The sequence below is a fragment of the Stegostoma tigrinum genome, chromosome 2, assembly GCF_030684315.1.
Source record: "Stegostoma tigrinum isolate sSteTig4 chromosome 2, sSteTig4.hap1, whole genome shotgun sequence".
Lineage (NCBI taxonomy): Eukaryota > Metazoa > Chordata > Chondrichthyes > Orectolobiformes > Stegostomatidae > Stegostoma > Stegostoma tigrinum.
Window position 1 is genome coordinate 150,029,640 of NC_081355.1, and position 15,783 is coordinate 150,045,422.

At 40.5% G+C, this 15,783-nt stretch overlaps 1 protein-coding gene across 7 annotated transcripts in view; it reads right to left on the reverse strand.

Moving 5' to 3' along the window:
* LOC125461760 (meiosis-specific coiled-coil domain-containing protein MEIOC-like) overlaps positions 1-15,783 on the reverse strand; it is a 69,306-nt gene that overhangs the window by 7,404 nt on the left and 46,119 nt on the right. For all 7 annotated transcript variants that reach the window (XM_048550932.2, XM_048550941.2, XM_048550969.2 and 4 more), the window contains 3 exons: positions 13,939-15,754; positions 9,004-9,138; positions 196-376 (listed from right to left, as the gene is read on the reverse strand). In XM_048550932.2, the coding sequence (XP_048406889.1) occupies positions 196-376; positions 9,004-9,138; positions 13,939-15,754 (2,132 nt within the window). The remainder of the gene's footprint in view (positions 1-195; positions 377-9,003; positions 9,139-13,938; positions 15,755-15,783) is intronic.

Here is a 15,783-nt window from a genome sequence, read left to right on the forward strand (position 1 = left end):
ACAGTGAGAGTAATGTTTATGAAGTCTTATATGTTTATAAAGGGGAAAAGTCTTGTATGAAGTTATCAGTTAGAATGACAGTGATGTACTCTCTGTTCAATGTCCCATATAAAGAAACGTCAATATTTTAATGATAGCAATTCCCTTTTATGATCACAATGTATTAGCTTCTGGAATAGATGAAGAGTTGCTTACCCTTGTCATCATTGTAGCGAGGTGCTCCCTGTCTCTGACGATTTGCAGCATTAATTATTTCATCTTTACGACGTGCTTGTGTGACATGAATGGCTTCCAAATGACAATTGAGAGTTGAAGTTATATTAGCATGAATAGCAGAACTTTGAAGACGTTCCATTTTTCCAAGCAAAGTCAAAACCTGCCACACAATTAAAACAATCAGGGATAATGCTCACATTCCTAGTGAACATTAGATGTCCAAATTTAACAGTGCTAAGCAGTATAATGATAGGTACTTCTCCATGATGTTCCTCTTTAATCGCCAATTTACAAAATGGAAAAACAATCTCAGCCATGAATCAGTTTACCTATCTCAATCATAACTCAATTGATAGTATTGCTTGCCTCAGAGTCAGAAGTTGATGGGGGTTCAAATCTCATAATAATGAAGGCTGACACTCCTATTGAGGGGACATCTGTTGTAAAGGCAATGCCTCACTACTGGTAATCCAGAGACCTGGGCATGCTTTAGGGTGGGGGGTGCTGGTGACTGCAGCATGTTACACTGACTGGAGGAGTTTAGGGATTAGGAAGAATACATGGTAGTATGTTGTGAGGATGAAAAGAAAAAGAGGCTCAGAGCATGAGTAATGAATTAGCATGAAATTGAGAATTAAAGAAATAATGCTGCAATTGACACTAATTTCACTGCATCAACAACTCCAGATTGCATGAAGTTTCATGGCATCCAACCCAGCAGTTAATGGAAGTTCCTGCTAATTATCATCCACTGCCTTCGCTCAGCTAAATGAGGCTATGTTCCTCCACATTAACCACTACTTGGAAGAAGCACTGAGGGTAATCAGAGCAGAGAATATATTCTGGTAGGGATTTCAATGTCCACTACCATGACAGATCTAGCTGGTTCCTGAAGGACATTCCTTTTAGACTGCACATGTAGCAGGCAGTGAGAATCCAAAACCTACTTGGCTTCATCCTCATGAACGTATCTAGAGCAGATGCATCAGTCCAAAAATAACCACCATAGAGTCTCGTTGGAGATGAAATCCCCATTCTCCAACGTGTTGAAAGGCATTAACACTGTATTAGCTATATATGAAATTCATATCTACTAGATCTAAATCGAAAATAAGCTTCGTTCCCACTAATATTTTTCTTTTCTTCATGGACATCCAAGGTCTAATAGCGGCAGCAACTTCTGAAAGTGGAAGTCATTGCGAGGAGTTGCACTGGCCTGCCAACAATGGAGAAGGAGAGGATTAGGCAGAATGGGAGGATATTTAATTGGGGAAGAGGAAACTATGATGCGATTAGACACGAGTTAGGAAGCATGGACTGGGAGCAGTTGTTCCATGGTAAGGGAACTATAGACATGTGGAGATGGTTTAAGGAACAGTTGTTGGGAGTGATGAGTAAATATGTCCCTCTGAGACAGGCAAGAAGGGGTAAGATAAAGGAACCTTGGATGACGAGAGCGGTGGAGCTTCTAGTGAAAAGGAAGAAGGTAGCTTACATAAGGTGGAGGAAGCTAGGGTCAAGTTCAGCTAGAGAGGATTACATGCAGGCAAGGAAGGAGCTCAAAAATGGTCTGAGGAGAGCCAGGAGGGGGCACGAGAAAGGCTTGGCAGAAGGAATCCGGGAAAACACAAAGGCATTTTACACTTACGTGAGGAATAAGAGAATGGTCAAAGAAAGAGTAGGGCCGATCAGGGATAGCATAGGGAACTTGTGTGTGGAGCCTGAGGAGGTAGGGGAAGCCCTAAATGAGTTTTTTGCTTCTGTCTTTACGAAAGAATCGAACTGTGTAGTGAATGAAACCTTTGAAGAGCAGGTGTGCATGCTGGAATGGATAGAGATAGAGGAAGCTGATGTACTGAAAATTTTGTCAAACATTAAGATTGACAAGTCGCCAGGCCCGGATCAGATTTGTCCTCGGCTGCTTTGGGAAGCGAGAAATGCAATTGCTTCGCCACTTGCGAAGATCTTTGCATCCTCGCTCTCCACTGGAGTCGTACCTGAGGACTGGAGAGAGGCAAATGTAATTCCTCTCTTCAAGAAAGGAAATAGGGAAATCCCCGGCAATTATAGACCGGTAAGTCTCACGTCTGTCGTCTGCAAGGTGTTAGAAAGGATTCTGAGGGATAAGATTTATGACCATCTGGAAGAGCATGGCTTGATCAAATACAGTCAACACGGCTTTGTGAGGGGTAGGTCATGCCTTACAAACCTTATCGAGTTTTTTGAGGATGTGACTAGTAAGGTTGATGAGGGTCGAGCTGTGGATGTGGTGTATATGGACTTCAGTAAGGCATTTGATAAGGTTCCCCATGGAAGGCTCATTCAGAAGGTCAGGAGGAATGGGATACAGGGGAACTTAGCTGCTTGGATACAGAATTGGCTGGCCAACAGAAGACAGCGTGTGGTAGTAGAAGGAAAATATTCTGCCTGGAAGTCAGTGGTGAGTGGGGTTCCACAGGGCTCTGTCCTTGGGCCTCTACTGTTTGTAATTTTTATTAATGACTTGGACGAGGGAATTGAAGGATGGGTCAGCAAGTTTGCAGACGACACAAAGGTCGGAGGTGTCGTTGACAGTGTAGAGGGCTGTTGTAGGCTGCAGCGGGACATTGACAGGATGCAGAGATGGGCTGAGAGGTGGCAGATGGAGTTCAACCTGGATAAATGCGAGGTGATGCATTTTGGAAGGTCGAATTTGAAAGCTGAGTACAGGATTAAGGATAGGATTCTTGGCAGCGTGGAGGAACAGAGGGATCTTGGTGTGCAGATACATAGATCCCTTAAAATGGCCACCCAAGTGGACAGGGTTGTTAAGAAAGCATATGGTGTTTTGGCTTTCATTAACAGGGGGATTGAGTTTAAGAGTCGTGAGATCTTGTTGCAGCTCTATAAAATTTGGTTAGACCGCATTTGGAATACTGCGTCCAGTTCTGGGCGCCCTATTATAGGAAAGATGTGGATGCTTTGGAGAGGGTTCAGAGGAGGTTTACCAGGATGCTGCCTGGACTGGAGGGCTTATGTTATGAAGAGAGGTTGACTGAGCTCGGTCTCTTTTCATTGGAGAAAAGGAGGAGGAGAGGGGACCTAATTGAGGTATACAAGATAATGAGAGGCATAGATAGAGTTGATAGCCAGAGACTATTTCCCAGGGCAGAAATGGCTAGCACGAGGGGTCATAGTTTTAAGCTGGTTGGTGGAAAGTATAGAGGGGATGTCAGAGGCAGGTTCTTTACGCAGAGAGTTGTGAGAGCATGGAATGCGTTGCCAGCAGCAGTTGTGGAAGCAAGGTCATTGGGGTCATTTAAGAGACTGCTGGACATGCATATGGTCACAGAAATTTGAGGGTGCATCCATGAGGATCAATGGTCGGCACAACATTGTGGGCTGAAGGGCCTGTTCTGTGCTGTACTGTTCTATGTTCTATGTTCTAACTGTATAGGCCCTTGAAGGGGCTACATCTAGGCTGTACGGATATGCAATGTTCATGAAGTGTTGTAAGCCATCAGGGACATTTGATTTACTTTCAACCATCTTCTCTTGCAGATTTACAAAAGTCCAATTCAGACAGCCAAGTTACAGTATTGTGTGCTGTTGGGTGAACTGCCTTAAACACAAATTATTGTAGGCCACATGAAACATTTTATTACATTGTGAACTAATCTGGGTAATAATAGTTGCACGCTGAGCTGTCCTTGAAATTCCTTTTATGAATAAGATGCAATGTCCTTGCAAGGAGAATGCAGATCCTGTTGGTTCAGGGAGGCCAAATCCTCGAGTCTCTACAGAAAACCACTCAAGTAATTAAGACAAATAGAATTTTGGCCTTCAATGCTACAGGGTTCGAGTTTAAAATTATGGAAGTCTTGTTACAATTATACAGGATGTTGGAGAGGCCACGTTTTTAAGATATACTGAAATTAGGGGCAGTTCAAAAGAGATTCACTACGTTGATTACTGGGACTAAGGGTCTGACTTCCTGAGACAACAGGTTCAACCTTTATTCATTAGAAGAATGAGAAAGATTTTGAGGGAGTTGACAGGGTAGATGTTAAAATGTTTCCATTAGTAGGGAACTCTCAAACTGGGGGACAGAGTTAAAGAATGAGGAAGCATTCATTTAAAACTGAGATACAAGGGAACATTTTCCCTCAGAAGGATGTGAATTCTCTACCCCAGAGAACTGTGGAGCTAGATCACCAAAAATATTTGAAGAGGAGGTTGACAGCTAAATGCGGTGACATGAAAAAGGCACAGAGAAGATCAGGCATGATCTTATAGAATTACAGGGCAGGTTTGAGGGGCTGAATGATGTAATTCTGCTTCATCAGATCATTTGATATTTTTTGGCAAAATCTGCATACTTAAAAGTTATACGTTAACAATCCAAATGAAGGAACTGAGAGCATTACTGGTTGTTGGAGAAGCAGGAAGTATTTGAGGAAGTGGAAGGCTGCAGAAGCACTTGGACAGGCCAGGAGACTGGGCAAAAAAAAATGGCAGTTTACTTCGAGAAAAATATGTAAGGTTATGCAGTTTAGTATGAAGAGTAAGGGTGTAAACTGCTTTCTAAATAGGCAAAGGCTTTAGAAATCTGAAGCAGAAAAAGAGACTTCATTCCACACACAAACCACTGTGTAAAAAAAAAAATGCCCCTTTAAAAATGTGCCCCCTTGTCTTGAAATCTCCCAACCTAGGGAAAAGATACCTGACCTTCACCTTATCTACACTCCTCATGATATTATAAACTTCTAGAAAGGTGACCCCTTAACCTCCTACTCTTCAGTAAAAACAAAAGTATTTTAGCAAAGAGGGTAGCATGTTCGGAACAGCGCACAAAAAGTAAGACACGCAGTACAAAGAGTGAAACTACTTAGTTTCCAGGTAATGTTTATTCTGGTCTTAGTCGTTCCTATGACCGTTTTGCCAATCCAGGGTGACTGCAAGGTATCTGGGTTATAGGTCATCCTTAATTGATGTGCTGGGAGATACTTGAAGTTCACAGTTAGACAGTGAGTTGCTGAGGTGTAAAGCAGTGACTGTGGTCTCAGTTCAATTTAGATGGTGATGCCAGTAGTTAATGATCACTGTCACCTCCAAGCCCTGGGACAAGGAACACTGAGAGCTGGTTGTGTGGGTAGCAAGGACCAGATCATCTGTATAAGAAAACTGCTTGGTGGCATGTCACTCACACATTGAGGCATAAGAAACAACAATGGCAGACTCAGTCCCATTGTTTTGTAAAGTCCTCCTTATCAATATCTGGGGTACGACCAAATTTGCAAGTGTTATCTGAAAGACTGCTCAGGCACAAACCTGATCCAGTCATATTCATGCAAATGACACTATCCCATTGATATTGTCCCAGGTGCCAGAATCACCATCACCAGATGTGTGCTGTTCCATTCATAAGGACAAACTCTCCAGAGGTGGCAGCACAGTGACAAATAGTCAGGAGAGTTGCGCTGGGGTTCCTCAACTTTGTTATTGAACCTGATGAAGAATTCTCCTGGCATCACGTCAAACGTGAGCAGGAAACACTGGATCTGGTATTTGGTAATGAACTAAGCCAGGTGCATGATTTAGTGGTAGGTGAGCACTTTGGAGAGTGTGACCATAATTCGGTTATGTTTAGTTCAGCAATGGAAAGGGATAGGAACATGCCAGAGGGCAAGAGTCAGAGATGGGGGAAGGGCAATTATAATGTGATTAGGCAAGACTGAGGAGGCATAGAATGGGTTAGCAAAATGCAGGGGATGGGGACAATCGAAATGTGGAGCTGGTTAAAGGAACAGATATTGTGTTTCCTTGATAGGTATGTCCTTGTCAGGCAGGGAGGAAGTGATAAGGTAAGGGAACCGTGGTTTACTGAAGAAATTAAATCTTGTTAAGCGGAAGAGGGAGGCTTATGTGCTGATGAGACGAGATGGTTCAGATGAGGCGATGGAGAGATACAGATTAGCTAGGAAGGATTTAAAGAGAGAGTTAAGAAGAGCAAGGAGGGGACATGAACAGACATTAGCAGGTAGAATAAAGGAGAACCCTAAAGCTCTCTATGGTATGTGAGGAATAAGAGGATGACAAGGGTAGGAATACGGCCAGTCAAAGACAAAAGTGGCAAGTTGTGTGTGGACCCTGTGGAGATCGGAGAGGTGCTAAACGAATATTTCTCATCTGTTTTCACTCAGGAACAGGAGAATATTGTACAGGAGGAGACGGAGTTACAGGCTACTAGAATTAAAAGGATTGAGGTTAGTAAGGAGGAGGTGTTATCAATTCTACAAGGTGTGAAGGTAGATAAATCCCCTGGGCCAGATGGGACTTTTCCAAAGATTCTCTGGGAAGCTAGGGAGGTGGTGGCGGAACCTTTGGCCTTGATCTTGGAGTCCTCATTGTCTACAAATTTAGTACCAGAGGACTGGAGGATTGCAAATGTTGTGCCCTTGTTCAAGAAGGGCAGTAGAGATGACCCAGGTAATTATAGACCCGTGAGCCTTAGATCTGTTGTAGGAAAAGTTCTGGAAAAGATTATAAGAGATAGGATTTATAATCAGCTAGCAAGCAACAATTTGATTGGAGATAGTCAACATGGATTAGTCAAGGGCAGGTCATGATTCACAAACATCATTGAGTTTTTTTCAGAAGGTGACCAAGCACGTGGATGAGGGTACGGCAGTTGACGTGGTCTACATGGACTTCAGTAAAACCTGTGATAAGGTTCCACATGGTAGGCTATTGGACAAAATAGAGGCGTGGGATTGAGGGAGATTTAGCAGTTTGGATTGGAAACTGGCTTTCTGTAAGAAGGCAACAAGTGGTGGTTGACGGAAAATATTCAGGCTGGAGTCTGGTTATTAGTGGTGTGCCTCAAGGATCTGTTTTGGGACCACTGCTGTTTGTCATTTTTATAAATGACTTGGACGCAGGCATAGGTGGATGGGTCAGTAAGTTTGCAGATGACCCTAAAGTCGGTGGAGTGGTGGACAGTGTGGAAGAACGTTGCAGGTTTCAAGGAGACTTGGATGAACTGCAGGATTGGGCTGAAAGGTGGCAAATGGAGTTCGATGCGAATAAATGTGAGGCAATTCACTTTGGGAAGAATAGTAGGAAGTCAGAATACTGAGTCAATGGAAAGATTCTTGGTAGTGTGGATGTGCAGAGGGATCTTGGTGTCCATGTACATAGATCCCTGAAAGTTGCCACCCAGGTTGATAGTGCTGTTAAGAAGGCTTACCGTGTGTTAGGTTTTATTGGTAGAGGGATTGAGTTCCGGAGCCGTGATGTCATGCTGCAACTGTACAAAACACTAGTGCGGCCTCATTTGGAATACTGCGTGCAGTTCTGGTCACCCCATTACAGGAAGGATATGGAAGTATTGGAAAAAGTACAAAGGAGATTTACCAGGATGTTGCCTGGCCTGGAGCGAAGGCCTTATAAGAAAGGCGGAGGGACTTGGCTCTGTTCTCATTCGAGAGAAGAAGGCTAAGAGGGGATTTAATAGAGACATACAAGATGATCAGAGGATTAGATAGGGTAGACAGTCAGAGTCTTTTTCCAAGGATGATGATGTCTGCTTTTATGAGGGGACATAGCTACAAATTGAGGGGTGATAGATTTAAGACAGATGTCAGAGGCAGGTTCTTTACTCAGAGTGGTAAAGGTGTGGAATGCCCTGGCTGCCAATGTAGTTAAGTCAGCCGCATTAGGGGCATTTAAACAGTCCTTGGATAAGCATATGGATGATGATGGGATAGTTAGGGGGATGGGCTTGGACTAGTTCACAGGTCAGCGCAACATTGAGGGCCGAAGGACCTGTTCTATGTTCTATGAAACTTCCTGATCACATCGCAGGTGATGAATTCAGAACTCCACCAGGCTGAATTCATGACGGTATCAGAAGTGACCACCACACAGTCCTTGTGGAGACAGCGTCTCATATTCATAATATGGAGGTTGGGTTGCTTAGCTCAGTTGGCAGAATGACCCAGCAGCTTGGGTTCAATTCCTGCACCTGATGAATTATCATGAAGGACTTACCTTCATTACTGTTCTGTTTGCCTGAGGTATGATGATCCTCAGGTTAAACCACCAACTGTCTGTCTCTAATGAGAGAGTAGCCCTATAGTCTATGTCAAATTTACCTTTGATTTAACACTCATGGCAAGGATCATGACGCATCTTGATCATCAACAGCAGGACTGTATTCAACTAGAACCTACAACTGCCTGACTTGGCAGATGCCAGAAATTTACCATTACTATCACGCCAGTTTTTCTCTTGCACAGTCCAGAGCAATCATGGAAAACTGACAAACCACCTCCGAATTTGATTTAAAATGTTCAGGATTTTTCGTGTTTACAAGTTCATCTGCTGGTACAAGTAATAAATCTGTTCCCATAATTCTAATTTTGTGGCCAAGAACAGAAAAGGATTTAGGTAATAGTAGTGAATGAGTGTTAGCATGGGAATAATGAAATATTTTCAAGTTGCAATTTACATTAACAAATGCTTAGTACTTATCCAATATTCCTTATAAACACTTTTTAAAACAAAATAGTAGACAAACAAATAAAAGTTGTATATAAATGATTTACTGGGCAGAGTCATACAGTACAGAAACAGACCCTTCAGTCCAACTCATCAATGCCAACCAGGTATTCTAAACTGAACTAGTTCCATTTACCCATGTTCGGCCCATTTTTGACTAAATTAAGGCCTGACAGAACGGGAAAAATAAAGACAAATGGTGTTTAAAAAATTAAGCACTAAACAAAACACAAATATGAAACATACCCTAGCTTGTTCACGCAACTGATCAACAATTAAACGATCTACTCTTGAAGGGTTGGAAGGCAGGCGAGGAATAGGAGTATTGTTTGAACTGGACACTCGCTTTCCAGGAAAATTTCTTGCAAGCTCTGCTTCAGTCTGTAATTTAAAAAAGTGAATTTAGATTAAGGTTTTGAATTTGTTTTCATAGTTTGCCTGTTGTTAGAATGCTGTGGGGAAGTTTAATTAATAGATTTGCATTATCTGTGAACATGAATGGACAACTGCACAGAAACATCAAAATTTACATGATATGAATCAAAGAATTGCTGAATAATCAGGACTACAAGTGAAATAGAGAATTTTGGAAATTCAGTTAGTACATTTTCAGTACAACGAAGCATATCAAATAAAGGGAAAAATTCTTTATATGCAGAATAGCAAGATTTAGAACCAGATCTCTCAAAATAATTCTTGGCACGTTTTTAAAAGAAAAAAAATGACATCCTACTTTCTAAATCTAGGGGCATTAATTGTAAATGCAATGAGACAATAGTGAATCAATACAAAGCACTGGTTGGGCCACAAATGCAGTACCTTCCATTGTCTATTCACCTCTGCCCGCAATTCACAGAGCATCAAAAGTATCAACTCTGTCGCTGATAGCCACACTGACAAGCAACCAGCGCTCTTCTGTTCTTAGCCAGCTGGGAAATGCAGCTAGGCCTCAAGAAGGAAGATGAAAAGAGATTCATTACAGTAGGGACTCCTTCATTACTCAGGCCATGTCCTTTCTCCCTCCCTCAAGCAGAGTAGAACTGGAGAAATCAAGGTGATATGCAAATCTAGTGCAGAGTTGGAAACAATACTGCTGTAATATGCAAATTGTAGATCATGCATCCTATAGTGGTAAATTTAATTCTGACATAAAGGCAACTAAGGTAAGGGAACTTCCATCGAAATGATATTTAATACTGACATCAGAAGAGTTGACCTTCGATGAGGTGAATGGGTCAAGACTGTAAACAGTAAAGGAGCTAATGCAGCCTTGTTCGACCATTCTGAAGACATTTGTTTCAGATCTGCTAGTCAAGCTGTTGTGATATCAACAAATAGCAAACTCAGGAGTGTAAATAAGTTTCTTGGATGTCCAAATCTCTGCAGCACAGTCTACAAAGCCTTCTGATCCACTGAATCAAATGATTTGGTCAGATAAATCAATGTAATGAAGAGCTCCACGGAGAAGACAATGTTCTAGAGAAACTCAGCTCTGCACAACTGTGAGAAAGAAATATAGTGAATGTCAAATATGAGAAGATTGATCTTCATAACTTTTCATATCAGTCTCAAAATCTTAACTCTGTTTCTCTTTCCACAGATGCTGCCACCATGCTAAATTTAATCAGCACTTTTTCTTAAATTTGGATCTTCTGCATAAATCAGTATTTTGCCTTTAGCGAATAATTTAGTGTTTTTCTTGGGCTCACTTGGCAACAAAGACCATGTCAAGAAGTTCCTCTGGAAAGTCTAAATCCAGTGTCTTCCTCAGACAAGCATGCATGCAAATCAGGAGAACGTCAGATTTTTCCTGCTAATGACCAGAAAGAAATATTCTGACGGCTTCCACATCATGATCCATCTCCCTTTTTGAAGACAGTTACAATTGTCACATTCCTGAAGTTGAGGGCAGTGGGTTGGGGGAAGTGATGTGCTTTTCCTTTTCAAGTCTGCAGGATGAGCACACGTAATCTTTACATAAGCAAAATAAGTTGGCAGAAGGTGTATAAAGTGAGGAAATATGAGGTTATTCATTTTGATAGAAAAATTAGAAAAAGAGACTTATTTCAATTGATGAGAAGCTATTAAATGTTGTCTTCAGAGGAATTTGGATGCATTAAAAAAAGAAAAATTAATATGCTGGTCCAAACATTTAGGAAGATGAATGACATGTCTGCTTTCAGTACATGGGCTTTGCAGCTTTAATTGCAGAGATTTGTGAAATCACACCCCAAAGTATCATGTACAGTTTCATTCTCTGCATTCAAAGAAAGATGTACTTGTCTTAGAAGGACCATGACAAATATTTCATGCAATTGAGTTCCAGGACGCCAGTGCCGTTCAATGAGAAGAAATCTGGTCAGATGTGTCTACACACTTGAGTGTTAGAGAGAACACAATTATTAAATCCAGGATAACAAAAAGTGTGGAGCTGGATGAACACAGCAGGTCAAGCAGCATCTTAGGAGCACAAAAGCTGATGCTTCGGGCCTAGACCCTTCTGATGAAGGATCTAGGCCTGAAACGTCAGCTTTTGTGCTCCTAAGGTGCTGCTTGGCCTGCTGTGTTCATCCAGCTCCACACTTTTTGTTATCTCAAATTCTCCAGCATCTGCAGTTCCCATTATCTCTGATCACAATTATTAAATTGATTACATTGCTATGTGTAAGACTGAGATGCCTTGACAATATTGGTTGAGAGGCTCTTATCACAAAAGTAGTGATGTTAAAACATGGCTCAAAAGACTTGTGTGGACTAAATGAATTCAAGTTCATGGGACAGTGACATAAGCATCGGGGAAAGTGGAGATTGTACCACTGGTACACGAACAGCTTTAAACTAAACAATAGATGTCAAGAATCTAGCTTGGGTGGATGCAGAGAATCAAGGTTAAGAGAGCAAAATACTACTGTGGGAAATTAAGGTCAAAGAAAGGCAGGAACATTCAAGAATAGATGTTACAAAGATAACAGGACAACAAACTAAATACCTCTATATCTGAATGTGCATAATATTCATAAGACAGTAAACAAACTAACAGCACACAATGAAGTAAATAAATATGATGTAACTGTCATTGCAAAGATGTGGCTGCATAATGACAAAGATTGTGTCCCAAAACCTGAGCAGTAAAACAGCATTCCAGAAGAATAGAAACCGAAGTAAAGGTGGAGGGGTTGCACTCTTCCTAAAGATTAACAATGGTACAATAATTAGAGGTAACCATTGTTCAGGAGACCAAGACATATTATCAGTTTGGGTGGAGATTAGGATAGAGTAGGGAAGAAGGAAAATAAGTCACCAAAAAGGAATGGTTTATAAACATTAACAATAATCACAACATAGGACAAAGGACATAAAAATTGAGTGGATGCTTGTGGTAAATGAATGGCAATTAATCATGGGTGATTGTAATCTACATGTAACTTACAAAATAAGGCTGTATAATGAACATGAAAGCTAAACTAGCTGAAATGATCAGGTATACTAGGGTAGGAAACAAATCAACAGAAAAGTGGCAAGCATTTGTGGGGATTTTCAAAATTCTTCCATGGGAGATGAGTGTCCTATTTGTTGCTCATTTGTAAGTGCCCATGAAATGAGTGACATACTAAGCCAATTCAAGGCACAATTAAATATTATTGCTGTTGCTTTGGATCTGGAGTCACATGTTGACCAGATTGGGGTAACAACGGCAGACTGCCTTCCCGAATGGACATTAGTGAACCAAATGGGACTTAATCAAATCAATGACCATTTCAAGGTCATTAATGAGACAGCTAATATTCCACTAACTGTTATGGTGAAATTTGAATCCGTCTCCTGACCATTAGTTTAGGTCTACGGATTGCTAGCCGAGTCATAACACCACTGTGCCACCATATATCTCAAAAGAACATTTCAGAATACTCAGCATAAGTACGTTCATGATAGAAGGAAAAATATTTAAGGAGGAGGATTCGCTGAAGTAGTGAGGTGTGATATGATTGAATAATTCAAAGGTTCTAAATCAACTTGATAAGGTGGTCATAGAAAGGAATTTTCCTGGTGAGTCGATCTGGAATTCGGGGCACTGTTTAAAAGTTAGGGATTTTTTTTGGACAGAAGTGAGGAGAGGTTTTCCCTTAATAGGCTGCGCATCTTTGAAACAGACTGCCTTAGAAGGTAGTGGAAGTAGATTCAGAGTATATTTTTCAGGCGAAGGTAGATAAGATTCTTGTTAGGTAGGAGAATGAAAAATTGAGGTTACATGAGGATGTGTAATTCAAAACGTAAACTTATCAGCTGTGATCTTATTGAATGGCACTGCAGGTTTGAGGGGCTTTATGGTCTTTCACTCTTAGTTCATGCGTTCTGTTTGCAGGAAAGTTCAGAAGAACAGGATGTAGTCCAAGATGTGGATTAACAATAGCAAATTGAGTGGAGGGGAATTTCCTCACTCAAGGTTGCGAACCTTTGAATAACTCAGTTGTTTGAGGAGATTTAAGGCTGAGATCAAATCGAATTTTGGACTCTAATGGAAGAAGGAATTTGAAGATTGTTCAGAAAAGTGAGGTTGACAGTCAGCTATCATCTTGTCAAATTGAACAGCAATGCTCAAGATGCCACATGCCTGTTTTCCATTTCTCGTGGTCTAGAGGCCAAGCATTTAACGCATGACAATAGTATCTTTAACTAACCTAACAAGACAGCAAAAATATGCATATATGTGTTTTAAATACCTTAAAAGGTAACTTTCACAATTAAATGGAACAAATGCTTTTAATATTACCTAATAATAGGTAATATTACCTATTATTAGGATCATTATTATAGTCCTAATAATGGACTATAATTAGTCCATTATTAGTGAGAATCAACTCTAATGTGCATGACCTCAGCTCTTAAAAATGCATGGAAGTTGAAAAGCTTGAAACATTTTAAGTTGATTCTTTTAAAAATGCTTGTACAATATATTGCACAGTATACTGTAATGGTATACTACAATAAATAGCTTGACAAAGGATAAGAAATATTTTTAAGCTCCAGCTTCAAACCCCTTTTCCAGGACCTTCTATTTGACTACATGACAGTTAATACATTTCCTACAAATCAAGTAATTCATTCCAGCATCTTCAAAGACGAGAAATAAATTCAAACGACGCAAAAATAATTGGAGATTAATTTGTGTAAATTCTTTACCTTTTTCCTCTCCTTTTCCAAAGCCCGCCACTGCTCATAACACTCTTCCAGTCGAATGTGAAGTTCATTTGCTGGACCACTACGATTTTTCATAGGTCTGTACTTGGAAAAAGGTGGTGGAAAACCAAAGTAGGGTGCGATCACATCTCCACCAAAAAGGTCATTCATAAAAGGGTGCAGCTGATTAAAGTCATCATGATGAAAAAAGTCAATTAATTCAGGGAATGGAAATGTTGAAGGAGAGAAAGGAAAACTAGGTGAGGAAAACCCATGTGGGCCAAATTGAGAGAAGTTTTGATTCTGCTTAAAATCAGGCAACATGAATGGGAATGGAGGTACAAAGGAATGATTAATGAAATCAGACAAACTGCTACCATCCTGATCTTGTTTTCTATAACCATTACATTGTTGGTGATTTTGACCAAAAGGACCCGACTGCAAAGAATGTGGATATCCATTTTTCCGCCCTCTCTTATCATCTCTGTTGCTAGCACCATTATGTCCATGTTTATTGGCAAATCTGAAATATTTCCCCGACTCATCATTGCAATGTTGTAACCAGTTGTTACCAAAGCCAGTACACCGTTTTCGAAATTGATTATTTCTGGTGGTAGAAGATTCATTCTGTACTGATGTGGTAGTCTTCTTTTGTTCTTGCATCTGGACACCAGCATTGGAAGAACTCCAACTGCTAATGGTATTGTTAGGAAATTTTTGGCATTCATTTTGCCTTAAGGATTCCAATGGAGTTGCTGAAGTATAATATGTAGGTTGAAGGGCACCAGTAATCGGCAATTGTGTTGAAGAACCACTACTTACAGCAGAAATAGTTGACGTTTGAGAGCTGGTTGAAATGACATTCCCATCTTTTCTAAAAACCGGACTAGGCTCACCAGAGGAGCTCAACATATTGCTATCAGACCACAATAGGCTACTTTGGGAAGAATGAGGACTATACTCATCACTCTGTGGCATAATGTTTGTCAAATTAACATACTCTGATGACATAGGGAAACCATCTAAACAATTCTGTTGAAGCTTTTCACACTGATTCTCAAAGTTGCCTCGTAAAACACGAGTATGGTTTTCCTGTTTTGGAAAGTCTAATGCAGATTTTCGGTTTATATCAGCCACAAAGCCATTCTCCTTGGAAATGTGCTGCCCACAGAAGTTCATTTGCGAAACAGAACAGTTATTTTTAAGAGATCTGGCATTGAAGTCTTCATATCCTTTTTGAATTGGTTGTTTTTCCTGCAAAACCTTGCCCCATAGTTCACCAACATGAGGGCCATAACTACTTTCAGAATTCTGACTGTGATCTTTAATTCCAAATGCTACAAATTTATTCTCTCTAATACAGTCAGTTTTATAGTATTCCATGCGTGTGTTTGTGTTACTATTGCCACAATTATTATGAAAGTTATGTGTAGTAAAATCAGAAACGTCCCTTTCTGCTTCCTCATAATCTCGTAAACAACAGTCAAATTCCTTGGCCTGGAAGGTGAAGCCTTCTTTACGAGGCATAACATTGTTTCTTGTTGAGGATGAGAAATCTCTGGGTTGAGAATCACACTGATTGGTATCCTTGCTAATCATGGACTTCCATGATTCTGAAAGATTACAACCTTGAAAATCCTGAAAAAGTTCATCAAATCTTCCTGTTTCAGATAAAGCCTGAGAGTTTTCTTCATAGTACTGAGAAATGCCGAAACGATTTGCAATTCTACTGTGATCCATGTTATTTTTCAAAGTTGGTTCAATAGAATCCCCATTTGCATTCGACCAAATTGACTGAAATAACCTAGAGGATGAACCCCTGCAGGAAACAGAACAATTATATCTCAA